General features: G+C 49.5%; 1 protein-coding gene across 1 annotated transcript in view; it reads left to right on the top strand.

Annotated features, from left to right (window-relative positions):
• The first annotated feature begins 330 nt into the window (after positions 1-330).
• The window catches only part of SLC6A5 (solute carrier family 6 member 5), a 56,657-nt gene continuing 41,918 nt past the window's right edge, over positions 331-15,069 (top strand). Inside the window, exons 1-5 of the mRNA XM_022583585.3 lie at positions 331-946; positions 3,545-3,683; positions 6,282-6,413; positions 6,762-6,935; positions 14,091-14,232. Coding sequence (XP_022439293.2) covers positions 431-946; positions 3,545-3,683; positions 6,282-6,413; positions 6,762-6,935; positions 14,091-14,232 — 1,103 coding nt within the window. The 5' untranslated portion in view covers positions 331-430. The remainder of the gene's footprint in view (positions 947-3,544; positions 3,684-6,281; positions 6,414-6,761; positions 6,936-14,090; positions 14,233-15,069) is intronic.

The raw sequence follows: 15,069 nt of genomic DNA, 5'->3' as shown, positions 1-15,069 counted from the left end.
TAAAGAATCTTTCTACAATGGTGATGGGAACGTGGGCACCCTACAGTCGTGATGTGAAATCCAAAGAGGGCAGGGACCTCATGGCTGTAGGGTGATTTCTGCCCTCCGCTTCTCCCCCCTCCAAAAAACATTTCTGCCTCTTTTCTTAGTTCACCTTCTATCAGGGAGGAGAATATTAGTTTCTTTATGTCATCCAGTTATCCACAAGACGGACAGACTGAGAAATAATGATTACAGTTTTTCTTGGAGAAGGAAAAAAAAAATCCAGATTCCAATTTGTTCCCTAGATATTATGTCTGGACCTGAGTTGTGAACGTCTCTATAGGTAGATACAGGTATTTTTAAAGCTGCCGTGACTTTTTTTTTGTTTTTGTTTTTGTTTTGCACGAACTTCACATTATGTTTGCAGGATTGCGGTGCTCCCAAGGAAATGAATAAACAACCAGCCAACAGCCTGGAGGCGGCGGTGGCGCTGGGCCACCACGATGGCTCGTGCGCACCCAGGACGAGCCCGGAGCAGGGGCTTACCGCGGCCACCGCCGCGCCGCCGCCGCGTGTGCCAAGGTCCTCTTCCACCGGCGCCCAAACTTTCCATTTCCCCGACGCGCGAGCCTGCGAGGCCGAGCGGCCGGGAGTAGGGGCTTGCAAACTCGGTAGCCCGCGGGCGCCGGCGGCCTCGGCGGCTCTGCGGGACTTGAGCGAGGCGCACGGCGCGCAGGCCGCCCCTCCTTCAGGGGGCGCCGGGCCCGGCAACGCGCTGCATTGTAAGATTCCGGCCCTGCACGGACCGGAGGGGGATGCGAACGTGAGCGTGGGCAAGGGCACCCTGGAGCGGAACAATACCCCGGCCGTAGGCTGGGTGAATATGAGCCAGAGCACCGTGGTGCTGGGCACGGATGGAATCACGTCCGTGCTCCCGGGCAGCGTGGCCACCTCTGCCGCCCAGGTAAGCAGGTCGCGCTCGAGCCGCGCCGCCTTCTGCTCCCCAGCCGCGCGAGAGGCGAGGCAGGCCGAAGCGGGTGCACGTGTGCTGATGGGGAGACCGGATGGCAGAGCCAGGTGATGGATGCGGGAGGCAGCTTTGGGGCTTCGGAAACTCGCACTGCGCTGGGGTCACTAGTTCAGGGCGCGAGGGCTGCAGCGAAGCTGCCAGAGGAACTGCGACCTCAGGACCTGCCGCTACCTGCCCCTCCCAGCCTCAGTGGTAGCGGAAATCCAGGTGCAGACTCATTAAGCAGTTGAGGCATTTAGATTCTTGCCCCTTTCTGCAGACAGGACCCCCTCTTGCTAATGACTGGGTCTTTTTTTTTTTTCCAAAACAATTCTTAATTTAAAAAGGAGAAGAAAATACAGAGAAAAACCTGGGGGAATAATCACTTAAGTCCTGTAGACTTTGCACTGCGAATTACATTTATCACATGAGAGCTCATTTGATGAGAGGTGGCTTACATGAGGCCAGTACTGAAGTTTAAGCCTCAGAGCCTATATTTTCCAAAACCTGGTACCTAATTTTGTATATATATATTTTTTCTTAGAGTACCTCTCTCAATTGTATGAGCCTCAGGCCCCCAAAACCTGGATTCACCTGTGCATTTGATCCTTTACGCTCAACCAGAGGCATGAAAAGCCCACAAAGCAAATCCCAGTCCTGAGTTAGGGATGAGGCAGCTATTCCTGGTGGCCCCCCTCCCATATGGACTTTTGTCTTCTTCCATCTCCCTCCAGTTTCTCTCCCTCCTTCCCTGATTTCTTTCCTCCATCCCCTTTCACATACTTTAGCTCTTCCTGTCCCATTGCCTGCCTCTACTGCTATCTCCTCTCCTCCCCTGGGCTCGAGGGCTAAGCGTGTGTAGCCAGTGGTGGGCTCTTGAACCAGAACATCTGCCTGTGTGAGATCTAGGGTGTGTATAGCCCTTCTTAGTTACTCTAGTGTTTGTACACACACACACACACACACACACACACACACACACGCCCACACAGCAAGAGCTCAGCTGTTACAATAACTAGAAATGGACATAAACTTAGGCTTTCCCGCTCGCCCTTGCTTTTGGGGTCCACCTCTGGAGCGTTTGACTGTGTGCATTAACAGCCAGTGACAGCATGTGCCCAAGAGTGTGACCTCAGGTAGAGGCAGAAAATTTGTTCCGCATGCCTTGCTTAACCTCCGCACTGCGGCAAAAGGGCCGGAATCCCCACCCTTCGTAGCCCCGGAAGAATTGAAGTTGGGGGGGGTGGCTGGAGGTGGTCTGTGTGTGGGAGGAGTGTAGTGGGGTTATTAAAGATGTTCAGTATAGATCAAGCCCTGCCTTTGCCTATTTTCAGCTCTGCCCATCTTTCCGACTCTCGCCTTTCTGACACCCACCTCGACCCTCCTCCTCTCTCCCCAAGACTTCCTTCCCATTTTGGCAGCTGCTTCTTTACCCTCCATGGCCTGTGGAACAGTGTGGACATGCCAGGTTGCTAGAATGAGGTGGAGGGTGACTGAGGAGGTGGGAGCTGTGCAGTGGCTCGGGTCCTTGGCAGCTTTGTGTGGTGTCCAGGTGTCCTGAACATTTCCCGAGTTTATTTGAGGTGGCTTCACCTACAGTTTTTTCTGGTTTCCAGTAAGGCATTCCAGAACCAGGGACTGCCCCAAGAAAGCATCTTAGTGTGAGCTTGGAGAGGTGAGCTCCAAAGATCCAGAGACTGCGGGAGCTGTGGGGGGGGGGTGCCTCAGGGGACAGTGATTCTGAGCCCCTCAGTTTACAGATGGGGACACAGAAGCTCAGCAAGGGCCAGTGGCTTGCCTGGGATTATCCAGCTGGGACGATAAAGTTTAGACCAGAACTCAAGGTTTTCAATGTCCTGTCTCTTTGCATGTGTGTTTCTCCATTCTTCCTGTTGTTTCACCCCCGCGTCTCTCTCCTTCCCACCTCCCTCGCCCCACTGCTGAAAGGTGCCCCCTTCAGTGAGCTGACCAGGCAGGTCCTGCCCGTAGGCTTTAGAGAAAGTGAGGCAGGGGCTCTGGCTGGCTTCAGGCATTGCAGCTCCTCTTCTGGCCTTAGCATGGGGTCCAAGAAAAGAAAGGGCTGAGTCAGGGGTGTGAGGAATTTTGGTAGGAGGGGTTGGTTAGGGACCTGCTTGCTGGGGACTCTAGGCATGATACTGGGGGCCTGCTTGCCAAATGAACTCTTGGTCATGGGTTGGGGATGGAGGGACCTGCTTGCAATCCACCTACAGTTCAAGGTTCGGGGAAAGCTGCTTGCTGGCGTGATTTGACTGCAGGGAAAGAGGGGTTCAGGAGTCTATTTAAGATGGCTCTTCTGATCAGAATTGGGAGCCTCCTGCTGAAAGACTCTCTGCAGGGTTGAAGGGTCAGGGCCCTGCTTGTAGATGCATCCTCTCTTCAGAATTGGGGTCCTGCTTGCCGATGCATCCTCGGTTGAAAAGTGGGGGCCTGCTTGCTGGGAAGGATCCTCAGCAGTGGGGGAGGGGCGGAATGGGGCCTGCTTGCAGACCTTCCCTGGGGCTGGTATCCGACCATGTGCTTTTCCGCCCCCAGGAGGACGAGCAAGGGGATGAGAATAAGGCCCGAGGGAACTGGTCCAGCAAACTGGACTTCATCCTGTCCATGGTGGGGTATGCAGTAGGGCTGGGCAATGTCTGGAGGTTTCCCTACCTGGCCTTCCAGAACGGGGGAGGTATGGCTTTTCCGCTCTTTCCGCCTGCGGCGGGGCGGGGCGGGCACTTGTGGGTTGGGGGGTGACACAGGGCCCCGGGACGGGGACCGAGGCTGAGAGGGGAGGCTCAGAGCAGCCTCTTCACACTCCAGTTCGTCCCCTGTGGGCATCCGTGTGAAGCCGGAGGGCAGGAGCTATTGAAAGAGGTTGGCACTAGATCCAGGAGGCTTTTATCTGGAGATGGAGCTCAGAGAAGAGATGGGTCCCCACGCTTCCTCACTGGTCCAGCTTGGGGGGCTGGGCCCCGATTCAACTGAGCATTGGTGCAGGGAAGTTCAAATCCTAATTTAGCCCACAGGTATTTCAGTACCCGACACACTGCCCGCACTTAAACAACTTTAGAGCCAGGAGCTGTGCGATCCTGGACACTGAATTAAGGAGGCTTTAAGATCATAACCTGGAAATCCGAGCCTACATAGGAGACTTTGGGAATGGGCGCTTGGGTCGTGCAGAACGCAGGATGCAGGCGAACCAGGAGTGGGGAGAACAGAGGGACTGGGGGTTGTGCTGTTGAAAATCTATTAGAAGCACCCCCCCACACACATCCTCATGGGCACAAGCAGGGCATATTCTGACTTTAGCAAAAATCGTTTTGCAAAAACGGTTTCCGTTTCATTTGTCCTCACTGGGTGGAAGGAAAACCGTTTCTACAATGGGGAGGACTCCAGTTAGGCCTCTAGGATCCTCTCCCCTGCCCTCCGAGGAGGGACCCGGCACATTCACGGTCTCCTTTGCAAGGCGGGGCTAAAGTGACAAGTCAAACCCCCTCTAGGAATAGGAATTTGCACCCAGGATTCCCTTTCACAGCTTCTCAACTGGACCAAGGAGACCAGAGCTGCGCCCCTCACTCCATCGGGTTAGGCAGCTTAAGTCTTGTTTCTTTGTTTGGTTGGTTGGTTTTGTTTTTTGATTTTGGTCTCTCGGTGCGCTCCAGGCACAGGGGCAAGGGACAGATGCAGCCCCACGTGATGATGAAAATGGAAAAATATGTTAATACCCCTCCCCCTAATTCCAAATTAGGACACGTTGACAAGTATTTATGAGGAGCGCAGAGCGTTCGCAATCAGGGGTGCCCCGGAAACAGAAGAACGCATGCTGGCCACACACATACGGGCGCCCCAGCCGTGTTACCCCTTGGTTCTCTGCAGGGAGTCCCCAGACCAGGGTGCCGTGTTAAGCTTTACAGTACCAGGAAAGGGGGCGGGCACTCAGGTTGAGGGTGGGAAGGGAGTTCCAGTCCAGGGAGCGCGGCAACTTTGCAGCGCCGCTGCTCTCTCTGTTGGACAAGTCAAAAGGGTCCGTGCTTTGCTCGCCCGGGATCTGCGATCTGCATCTGATCTGCGAAGTGTTGGGCTGCGCAGGGAGTCGGACGCTCGGAGGGTAGGCAACCTCTTCCGCACTGCGGCTCCGGGCCCCTTCGCGGCGCGGGTGGAGAGCTCGCTTCCTCCCTCCCAGGAGCAAAAGAGAAAGATTGCGCAATCTACATCTTTCTCGAAAGCCCATTCAGTAGAGGATAAAGCAAGAGCCCTGGTTTAAAGCAAAAGCCCTGGTTTAAAGCAAGAGCCCTGGTTTTGCCCCGACAGGAAAGGCCCTTCCAGCAGGAGGAAGAGACTAGAGAAAGATCAGCTTTCCTTCAGTTGAGCCCAGTGTTCTGGACTCTGGCATCTCGAGTCCTGAATTGGTTCTGACTCTGCAACAGCACTCCCTTGTCCAAAGATCATGGCTACTCCCCAAGCCTCTACCGAACAACCTCAAAGAATCCTTGAGGATAAAGAACCCCAGAGAACCCTCAGGAAGTCTGCGGAGGCCTGCCAGCTACTGGTGCCCTAGACTGGGCGTTCTGGGGAATAGACGTGAAGGATCAACATCAGAGGCCCTCGGTCTAGATGAGACACCCACATAAATAGTGTCAAGTGCTTAGCGCCTGGGGAGAGGTACTGTGGGAGGACAGAGAAAGGAGGCTTCCTGATGGAGGAAGCATTTGAGTTGACCTTGAAGGATGGAAGGGACTTCTAATGTGGAGAAGGAAGTTGAGACGTTTGTGATGGCTGAGGCAGTGGGGAAAGGGATGTCCCTGCCACCCGTCTGGCAGAGCAGGTCCAACCCTGGTTGGCAGAAGGTATGCAGGTAACAAGTTGAGGGCTCCTGGAGTCCTAGCTTAGAAGATTTTAAGGTTTTGGAGGGCTGAGGTGCCAATGAGATTTCACCAAATCTGACTCCAGTAGTGAATCAAAGGTGTGGATTTGTTGAACATTAGAAGAGCTTAATTTGGAGACATTGAGGTACTAGAATAAGAAAGAGAAAAGAAGAGAAAATAAAACTCACCCAGTACACAACCCCTAGCGACCCATCCAATGGGGAACTGAAAAAAAGAATGTGTTTGCAGGGTACCCTTGTACTTTTTAGAGGAGGGCTCTTAAATGTCCTGGGTACCTATGGTTGAGCTGGAATATCGAAAGCTTCCTAGAGAAGGCAAGGGAGCTTCCTCCCTGAGGGGGAAGGTGGAGCCAGCTGGCCTGGGCCTCCCTGGCCTCTCACCTCCCACTCTCTCTTTCCAAGGTGCTTTCCTCATCCCTTACCTGATGATGCTGGCCCTGGCAGGGTTGCCCATCTTCTTCCTAGAGGTGTCTCTGGGCCAGTTCGCCAGCCAGGGGCCGGTGTCTGTGTGGAAGGCCATCCCAGCCCTACAAGGTGAGTCCCACCTGCCTTCCAGCTCCCTCAGCCCTCCCCTGCCCTCCATGGCACCACGTGGCCCCGGGGAGGGAGACCTGCTTCTGTGATCAGGAGAACCCGCTCCTTCCTTCTCTGTTTGATCAGTTTCACCACTGGGGCCCTCTGGAGAATGGCCCAAGGTCACCTCTGGCATTGTTCCTTTCCTGGCAGAATGCCTCAGTGTTCCTGGTAGACACAGAGTCTATTCCACTATTAGTGTATCCATCTGTAAGAGAGAGCCAAGACCTAGGTCCCCACCCTGTGCTCAACTGTAAGGATTCTGCAAGATTTGGAGGAAATGAATCCCTGGAACTTTTGCTTCCACAGGCTGTGGCATCGCAATGCTGATCATCTCCGTCCTAATAGCCATATACTACAATGTGATTATTTGCTACACACTTTTCTACCTGTTTGCCTCCTTTGTGTCTGTGCTGCCCTGGGGCTCCTGCAACAACCCTTGGAACACGCCAGATTGCAAAGATAAAACCAAACTTTTATTAGGTAAGTTTGGACATACCTACACTAGGTGAACTCTTCATTCATTCAATGCAGACGAATTGAGCACATATTATGTTTGCCAGGTTTTATGCTAGGTGCTGGGGGCACAGAGATTAAAACCAACATCAAATATACTTAATTCTAATATTTAAGGAACTCATGGCCTAGAGGAGGGGTAGTCAAATTTTTGTTTGCTCATGAGTAGCTGGAGTGTTTGTTTAAAATGTAGAATTACAAGTCCACCAAATAGTCTGATTTACTAGATTTGGCTGGGGTCAGGTCCCCAGGTGACTCATATGCACGGTACAACTTGTAAAGCAATGGGGTCTAGCATCTAGGGGAGCGATGCTTGTGATCCTGGGTCCACACTTCACAAAATGCTGCCCAGTGCATGAGGTAAACATGAGAAGAGACACTTAAACTGAGGACCTGTGATAGAAGACCTAACCTAGAAGAGGGGAAGGCTGCCAAGGGAGGCAAGGCGTGTGCCTGGGGGAAGGCTGGTTCGGGCCTGAAATCCACTGGGACTTGAGGACTTGGGGGAACTGTCAGCTTGTTGGGTCAAGGGCAAGGGCATGATGGTGAGGAGGAACAGTGCAGAGTGGCTGGCAAGGCTTCTGATCTGTAAGACGTTTTGCCCCTGATGGTACATGTGTTTGTGTCAGGTAACTTCTCCTCTCTGGATCTCAGTTTTCCTCATTTGAAAAATAGAACTACTAACAACATTCTTATCCTACTGACCTCTGTAAGGAGAAAAGAAACGGAGGATATGATCGTAGCTGGAAAAACGTACAAATAGAAGGTGCGAGTATCAGTTGCCATTGCAGGTGCTGATCATTTTAATGGACACCAATAAGCAAGTAGTTTCTTCTCTCCCCAGCGGAGCTGTTATTCCCTTTAAGCTGGATCTGGCTGAAGTCAGAATCCTGTGGTCTCTGTATGATTGGCTTTTAGTGTTGGTCCCCCAAACCAGCACTTTTGCCCTGACATCCTGCACACTGCAGAAGTAGGAAGTTACTTAAATGCTTTGAGTGTGTAAGAGAGAAAGATGACCCATCCCTCCCACACCCCAGAGGGATGCACATTCCTAAAGGCAGTAATGCACACTGGAGTATTTCTCCACACATGTGCATGTATGCACACAACATGTCCAGCCTCCACCTTGAGAGGCTTTGAATGAGACTGCAGGAAAGCTGAAACTGGAAACATGCACCCATCAAATTCAAACCCAGTGCACCTGAGTGCTCAAGAATGGGAGGATGGGGATTTGTGGGGTTCCCAGGTGTGCGGCCCACTAGTGGAATGACCAAGAGTAAGTGCCTCTAGACTCTCTGGGTCTCAGTGCCCTCATCTTTACAATCTCCATGTGGACGGATTCTTAACTTAGCGCAGTGGTTCTCAGCCCAAGCTGCTACGCAGTAGAATCACCTGGGGAACTAGCAAATCAAGACATCACTTAGGGTCCAGCCCAGACCAGTTAAGTTGGACTCTCTGGGGATGGAGCCTAGGAATCTATTTTTACAGTTCCCCAGCTGCACCCAAGGGTAAGAACCACCAGGTTGGTGTTTGCCCACATCCCTTAATTAAGCTGCCCTTAACCATGTTTGGAATGGAGTGCCCACCTTCTTTGCCCTGCAGTCCCTACCAACTCAGGGTCACCTCTGCAAAGCTGCTGTCTGAGAGAACCCCACTCAGATACCCCACTTAAGGTAACTGTTGTCAGATTCACAACCAATAATCTGCTGCTGGAATGGATTCCCAAAAATGTCGTTTTGGCAAAGTGCATTTTCTAGGATGTGGGGCTGGAATGGAGAAAAACCTCAAGGTCATCCCAGTGCCCTGCCTGTCTTTCCCAGATTGTGTCTGGGACGGAAGTTACTTTCCAAGGGAGTACCTCTTCCAAAGAGAGCTGTTCCCTTGATCCAACCTCCAAGGAAGCTTCCCTGGGCACTTCCCTCAGGGGTCACGTGTGTCCCACAGCTGTTCCTCGCGAGGGATAGGCGTTCAGAAACACGTTCTCCTCTGCTAACAATATCCACTAATATGTGTGCAGCACCTTGATAATAATAGCCAGCATTACTTACTACACACCAAGCACCATGTTAAACCCTTTAACTCATATTATCAATGTTAAGATGGACAACAGGGGCTTCCCTGGTGGCGCAGTGGTTGAGAGTCCGCCTGCCGATGCAGGGGACACGGGTTCGTGCCCCGGTCCAGGAGGATCCCACATGCCGCGGAGCGGCTGGGCCCGTGAGCCATGGCTGCTGAGCCTGTGCGTCCGGAGCCTGTGCTCCGCAACGGGAGAGACCACAGCAGTGAGAGGCCCGCGTACCGCAAAAAATAAATAAATAAAAGAAACAAAGCTCGTTTAAACAGTAGTTTGACTTAGTAATTCCACTTCTGGGGATCTATTGTTAGAGGAAAATCAGAGACACAGGTAAGGACTATTCGAGATTGTTCATTGCAGTCACATTTACAATCTAGGAAAACACCGGAAACACTTAGACGTGTAACAAAAATTCAATAATTCCATGGTTCAAATAAATTATAGTGCATCCATAGGATGAAGTATTCTATAGTCTTTGAAAGTGAATATTCATTAAACATAGGGAAATCGTCAGCATATCATGTTAAATGTAAAAGAAGGATACTAATTTATAGTATAATTTCATTTTTACTAACAATATGTGCTGGCTAGAAAACATATAGGAAGGTGAGACGCAAAATGTTAACTGGTAAACTTGAGGCCATTCTTTTTTTTCTACATATTCTATCAGGGATGTGTATTTATTTTATAGTCAGAGAATATATATATGTATATATATGTATGTGTACATGTATATATATATACACACACATATATATAGCGTGTGTGTGTTTCTTTTTACAGCAAGCTGAGCACAGTGACTGGGCCAGGCGTGTGGGTGCAGGCCCCCCCTGGTTTTGTGGAATTTTTTGCCTGGCTCACAATATCCCAGGGAACATGAAAGGCAGAGTGAAGACATTATACAGCTAAGCACCTTGTCGACTGGTATAAACCGTAAAAATGATGCAAGCTCTGAGCAGAGAGAGACAATGGACATTTTTCACTCTATTCCCTGGAAACATATGGACAGGCTGGGCAGATCTTATTTCATTCTTAGCCAGTGCTTTAAAATTTTTTGTTTGTTTGTTGAAAATGGAGGTATCAATCCTTTCCCCTCTCTTAGTGGAGCCCCTCAATCTGTCCTTCCCTGGGTTATCTGCACTTGACTGGGGCCAGGTATCCTTTGTGTAAGTATTGATCCTTTGGGGTCCTGGGGTATCTTGGAAAAGGGGATGATGGCCTGACTTACAGAGTCATGGGTAGCTTTGTAGCCCCACTGCTCTGCTGGGAAAGACCGGAGTCCAGACAGTGATGTCCCAGGCTGCCTCCCAAGTGGCCATACTTAGAGAGGCTTGTTTAGGAAATGGAAAAACTCCCTCCCCCAGGGCAGTGTTCCACACATGACCTTCCAGGCTCACCCTCCCCCTTACAACCCCATAACCACCGTACCCTGTGTTAGTGGGTAGCTTGTCCAAGGAGATGGGGGTAGATTCCCATGCCATTATGACTTTCACTCATAGCAGGGAGGGGTTTATCCCATGGCCCCTCAGCTCTGCTAGGGACATACTGCCTGGGAGCCCTACCTCATCATTCAGATGCCAGGACCCTGTACCTGCTCCGGCCATGGGCAAAAGCCCTGGCTCTGTCCACCGTGGAGGCTGAGCTTGCCACACATTTCTCAGGTGTAGATTGTGAGAGAGGCTGTCTTCCTTAGGGGCATTCAACCCTCCAGGTATTTGTAATGTTGAAGGGCTAATCCATGCCCTGCCAAGTAAGACCAACAACTGCTCTTTGAAATTAGGAGCTAGCTGGGTCATTTAAAATGGGAAGTGCATAAACATCATTTCTGTTTCTGGAATGGCTTAATTTTCATTAGAACCTTAATTCAGTGATTCCTTTTCTCCCCAGTCTTTCACGTGCTTTCATTTATTCATAATTGCCCGCGTAAAGAGAATCTCGTTCGAACAGCTTCCAATTCAGCACGATCCTTATCGCTGTTCTTTGTTCAGGGTTGCTGGGCCGCAGAGCTCGCCGATGACACGGCTCATCGTTCCTTCCGTTGCTGGCCGAGCTGAAGGCGCAGTGTGCTGGGAAGCACGCCTCTGCCGCCCAGTGGTGGGAAGGGATGTTGCAGGAGGCTTGAGGCTGCAGGGAGCCCTGCTGCAGTGCCTCAGGGACACGGTGACCTTGCACTGCAGGGGAGATCGGTGACCCAGAGACACCCAGAGACGCTCTGTAGGGAAGCTGCCCATGTGCTTCTCAGTGCCAGTTTTGGAAGCAAGAGATTTGGCGTTTGCCCGTGTGTTAGCGATCTCTTCTGTCTTAGGGGACGTACTTTTGGGCAGGAGGGCGAGAAATAACTTCTGTGCTTACTTACAGAAAAGGGCTATGGATGGTGCTTTAATTGTCTTCATTCTGGTCCCTGCTGGGGGAGACAAATGCTTCCTCGGTAAATAGTTGGTAATTATGAGGTGAGATTCCCCCTGAAAGTCTCTGTTATTTGATTAAAGAGGATAGTTTTGAGTAAGAAGGTATTTTGAGGACTCTAATAGTGGTGGTTCTCAAACCTGATTTTGGCAGGAGACATTTGACAGTGTTCATAGACATTTTTGGTTGTCACAACTGGACTGGGGTGGGGTGGGGTGGGTGGATGTTCCTGGCATCCAGTGGGCAGAGGCCAGGGATGTTGCTAATACCCTGCAATGCATGGACAGCCTCCCACAACAGAGAGTTTTCTCGTCCCAAGTGTCAGTAGTACTGCTGTTTAGAAAAATTCTGGTCTAAAGGACTAATCAGAGGGAAGGGATTCTTTTAATTACTCTTTTCAGTTTTATCCAGTACTCTGAGATATTCTGGGGGATGTGTGGGAGGTAGTAGATAATTTACGGCTGGCAAGTGGGATTAAGAGGTGATGTTGAGGATTAGAGATGCTCACCCCATGCAAAGGTATAACAATGGCGATTGCATTACGCCTAAGTTTTACTGAATCCAGCTGTGTGCTAGGCATTGCATGAAATTTTTCCATTCATGATCTATCTCACTTAATTTGGTTCTTGGAACAACCTTCAAACTAGATACACTATTATCAGAAAATGGAGGCTTGGACAGATTAAGGAACTCATCCAAGCTCTCAGGGCTACTGGAACTCCTGAACCCATGGTTTTACCCACTTTGCTGTTCCACGGAGGGCATAAATTGGGAGTCCATGCACCAGATCTAGGCTGCATGTGCTTTTTTTTTTGGTTTTGTTTTGTTTCGTTTTGGTCCACAGTGCTTAAAGACAATTTGGCCTTATTTCCAATGTTTTAAAATGGAGAGATTTCATGTAAATATCCGACTTTTCTACATCTTTTATCAGGACACCTAGAAAAGCATGGCACTGATTGGCTGGTAAGTCGTCCCTCGGTATTAATGGGATTGGTTCCAGGAGCCCTTTCGGATACCAAAATCTGCAGATGTTCAAGTCCCTTATATAAAATGGTGCAGTACAATGAAAACAGTATTCAGCCAACCACCATCGAAATTTCAATCCGTGTTTGATTGAATCCATGGATGTAAAACTGCGGATACGGAGGGCAGACCGCGCTCTCTGTTTTGCCACCCCTTTTTATCCTCCATTTTATATCTTTCTAATTTGTGTCACCAGCCTGGCTTCTGAAGGTGTTTGAGTTTATGTTCCCTGCTCTCTGCTTCCCAGTAAAGTGGTTAAGAGCATGGCATCCAAAGAGAGAGTGACTGTTTGCCTTCTGATTCTGCTGTGTGACCTTGGCAAGCAACCGCACTTCTCTGTGCCCAGTTTCTTTACCTGTAACATACAGATAATAACAATACCCACCTCGCAGGTGTGATGTGAGGCTCAAATTAGTTTATGCATATAAGACATTTAAAATAGTACATAGTAAGTGCCATATAAGTGTTAGTTATTTTTGTTATTGTTACTTTTCATTTCTTTATAAATTAGTATCCTTTGGCATTAATCCTGGTGGACTCTTTATCTAGAATATCCATCAAGTGATCATAGAAACATTGTAATGTGGTCAGAAAGACTTCAGTATCTTCCTATTTCAAATGAGGATCATCATAGGCACCTCCCAGGTCTTCTGAGGCTTCCACAAGATAATAATTGGTAAAGCGTCCAGCACGGTACTGACATGCTAAGACTCACCTGATTAGTTCCCTGTTCCCATCCCAGCCTAGGTCAGGCATTCTCAACCTCAGCACTATTGACATTTTGGGCTGGATAATTCTCTGTCGTGGGACTGTCCTGTGCATTGTTGGACGTTTAGCAGCATCCCTGGCCTCTGCCCGCTAGTTGCCAGTACCACCCTTTTCCCCAAATATGACAACTAAAAATGTCCCCCGACATTGCCAAGTGCCCCCTAGTGGACAAATTCGTTCGCAGTTGAGAACCACTGTGTTCAGTCCTGTTGCAGGCTCACGAGCACATGCGAGTGTGCAGAAAGCGCGTGGCACACGTATCTTAGGGAACTTCTGTATGTCGGCCGTTGTGCCAGGCAGTGGGTTCAAGGTGGGCGTATTAGTAAGCCTTCTGTGGTAGAGCGCTTCAGAAGTTTTACTTATGTCTGATTAAAATTCATTTCTGCAAGCCATTTATTTTTTTGTGGAGTCATAACGACCTGGCTTTGAATCCTGATTCTCTTCCTTATTAGCTGTGTGATTTTGGTAGAATGACCTAACCTCTGAGCCTTTTTCCTCATCTGAAAGACGGAGTCAATAGTACCCACAGCACAGGCTGTTGTGAGCCTTACGTGAGATAATGCATGTAAAGTGCTTGGCGTGTAGAGAGCTCTCCAGAAATGAGAGCCATTGTTGCCAGGACCGGGCACTGCTGGGAGGTACTGGGGGCTCTGGGATGAATAGCACACAATTTTGGGGTTCATCTGCGTCTAGCTTTGCTCAGTTAATACCCTCGCCAAGTTACTCTCCAATATTTGGCAAATATATTTGGCAAATATATTTGGCTTTTTTTTTTAAGTTGCTAGAGAGATACACGTGTCTACTTTCTGTACAGATTTAACTGTGTTTTCGTTCCATCCTCTCCTAAACAGATTCCTGTGTGATCAGTGACCATCCCAAAATACAGATCAAGAACTCAACTTTCTGCATGACGGCCTATCCCAACTTGACAATGGTTAATTTCACCAGCCAGGCCAATAAAACGTTTGTCAGTGGGAGTGAAGAGTATTTCAAGTAAGATTTTTAAAAAACTTTTCTAAGACAAACCCAGTGAATTAGTGACTATCCAACTTGTAGACTAGAGGGATGGGTTGCCTCCCTCTGTACCCTCCCTACCTACTCAGATGCTCAGGGAGGAAGATTTTTTTCCCTGGTCTGGCTTCTGGGAGTGGGTTACTGTGCCCTGTGGGCCTGGAGAGGAGAGTTGGCTGAATGCTGGTGGGAACAGAATTGGTGCTGCTGTAGTTCATGACGCTGATGCCAAAAACATTGCAAAACCTTCCTCCGATGCGATCTAAGCAGACCTTCAGTTGACTAGGTTGTTTTTTCTTTTTACTTGTTTTATTTTTTTCCTTCTGCACTTGTGAGGGGAAGAGAGACAAAAATCCAGGAAAGTCAGGAAACAAATCATGATCAGTGATTTGGTTTAAAGAAGAACTAATTCTTTCCTTTTTTTTTTTTTTTAAAACAGTTCTGTCTTAGTTTTATACTTTCTTCATCCATTTTGCCAGACATTGGGGATTGAGGAAATCCTCAGCCACCACAGGAAGATTTAATAACGTTCAGGGAATTATTTCATAAGGGAGGTAGATGGAGACAGAGTTCAACAGAGAGTAGATAATGTTCTCTAGCTAAGCATTAAGTCCGGGGTTGTAAACTCAAATGTACTTGGGGGCTTGGCAGGGAGGTAGAGGTAAGACGATAGAGAATGGTGGGGACTGTGGCCAACGGGAGGGGAGGTCTGCCCAGTGGAAGGGAGGCTGCTGATGCTCAGCTCCAACTGGCCCCTGTCTTATGGAAATGTGGGCAGCGCTGCCAGAGCTTCCATTTTACAAGAGAAGTTGGAAATAA

The sequence above is a fragment of the Delphinapterus leucas genome, chromosome 7 (genome assembly GCF_059928025.1).
Source record: "Delphinapterus leucas isolate spDelLeu-1000000601 "Yukka" chromosome 7, BTC_Dleu_Yukka2, whole genome shotgun sequence".
Classification (NCBI taxonomy): Eukaryota; Metazoa; Chordata; class Mammalia; order Artiodactyla; family Monodontidae; genus Delphinapterus; species Delphinapterus leucas.
This window is presented reverse-complemented; position numbering and strand designations above follow the sequence as displayed.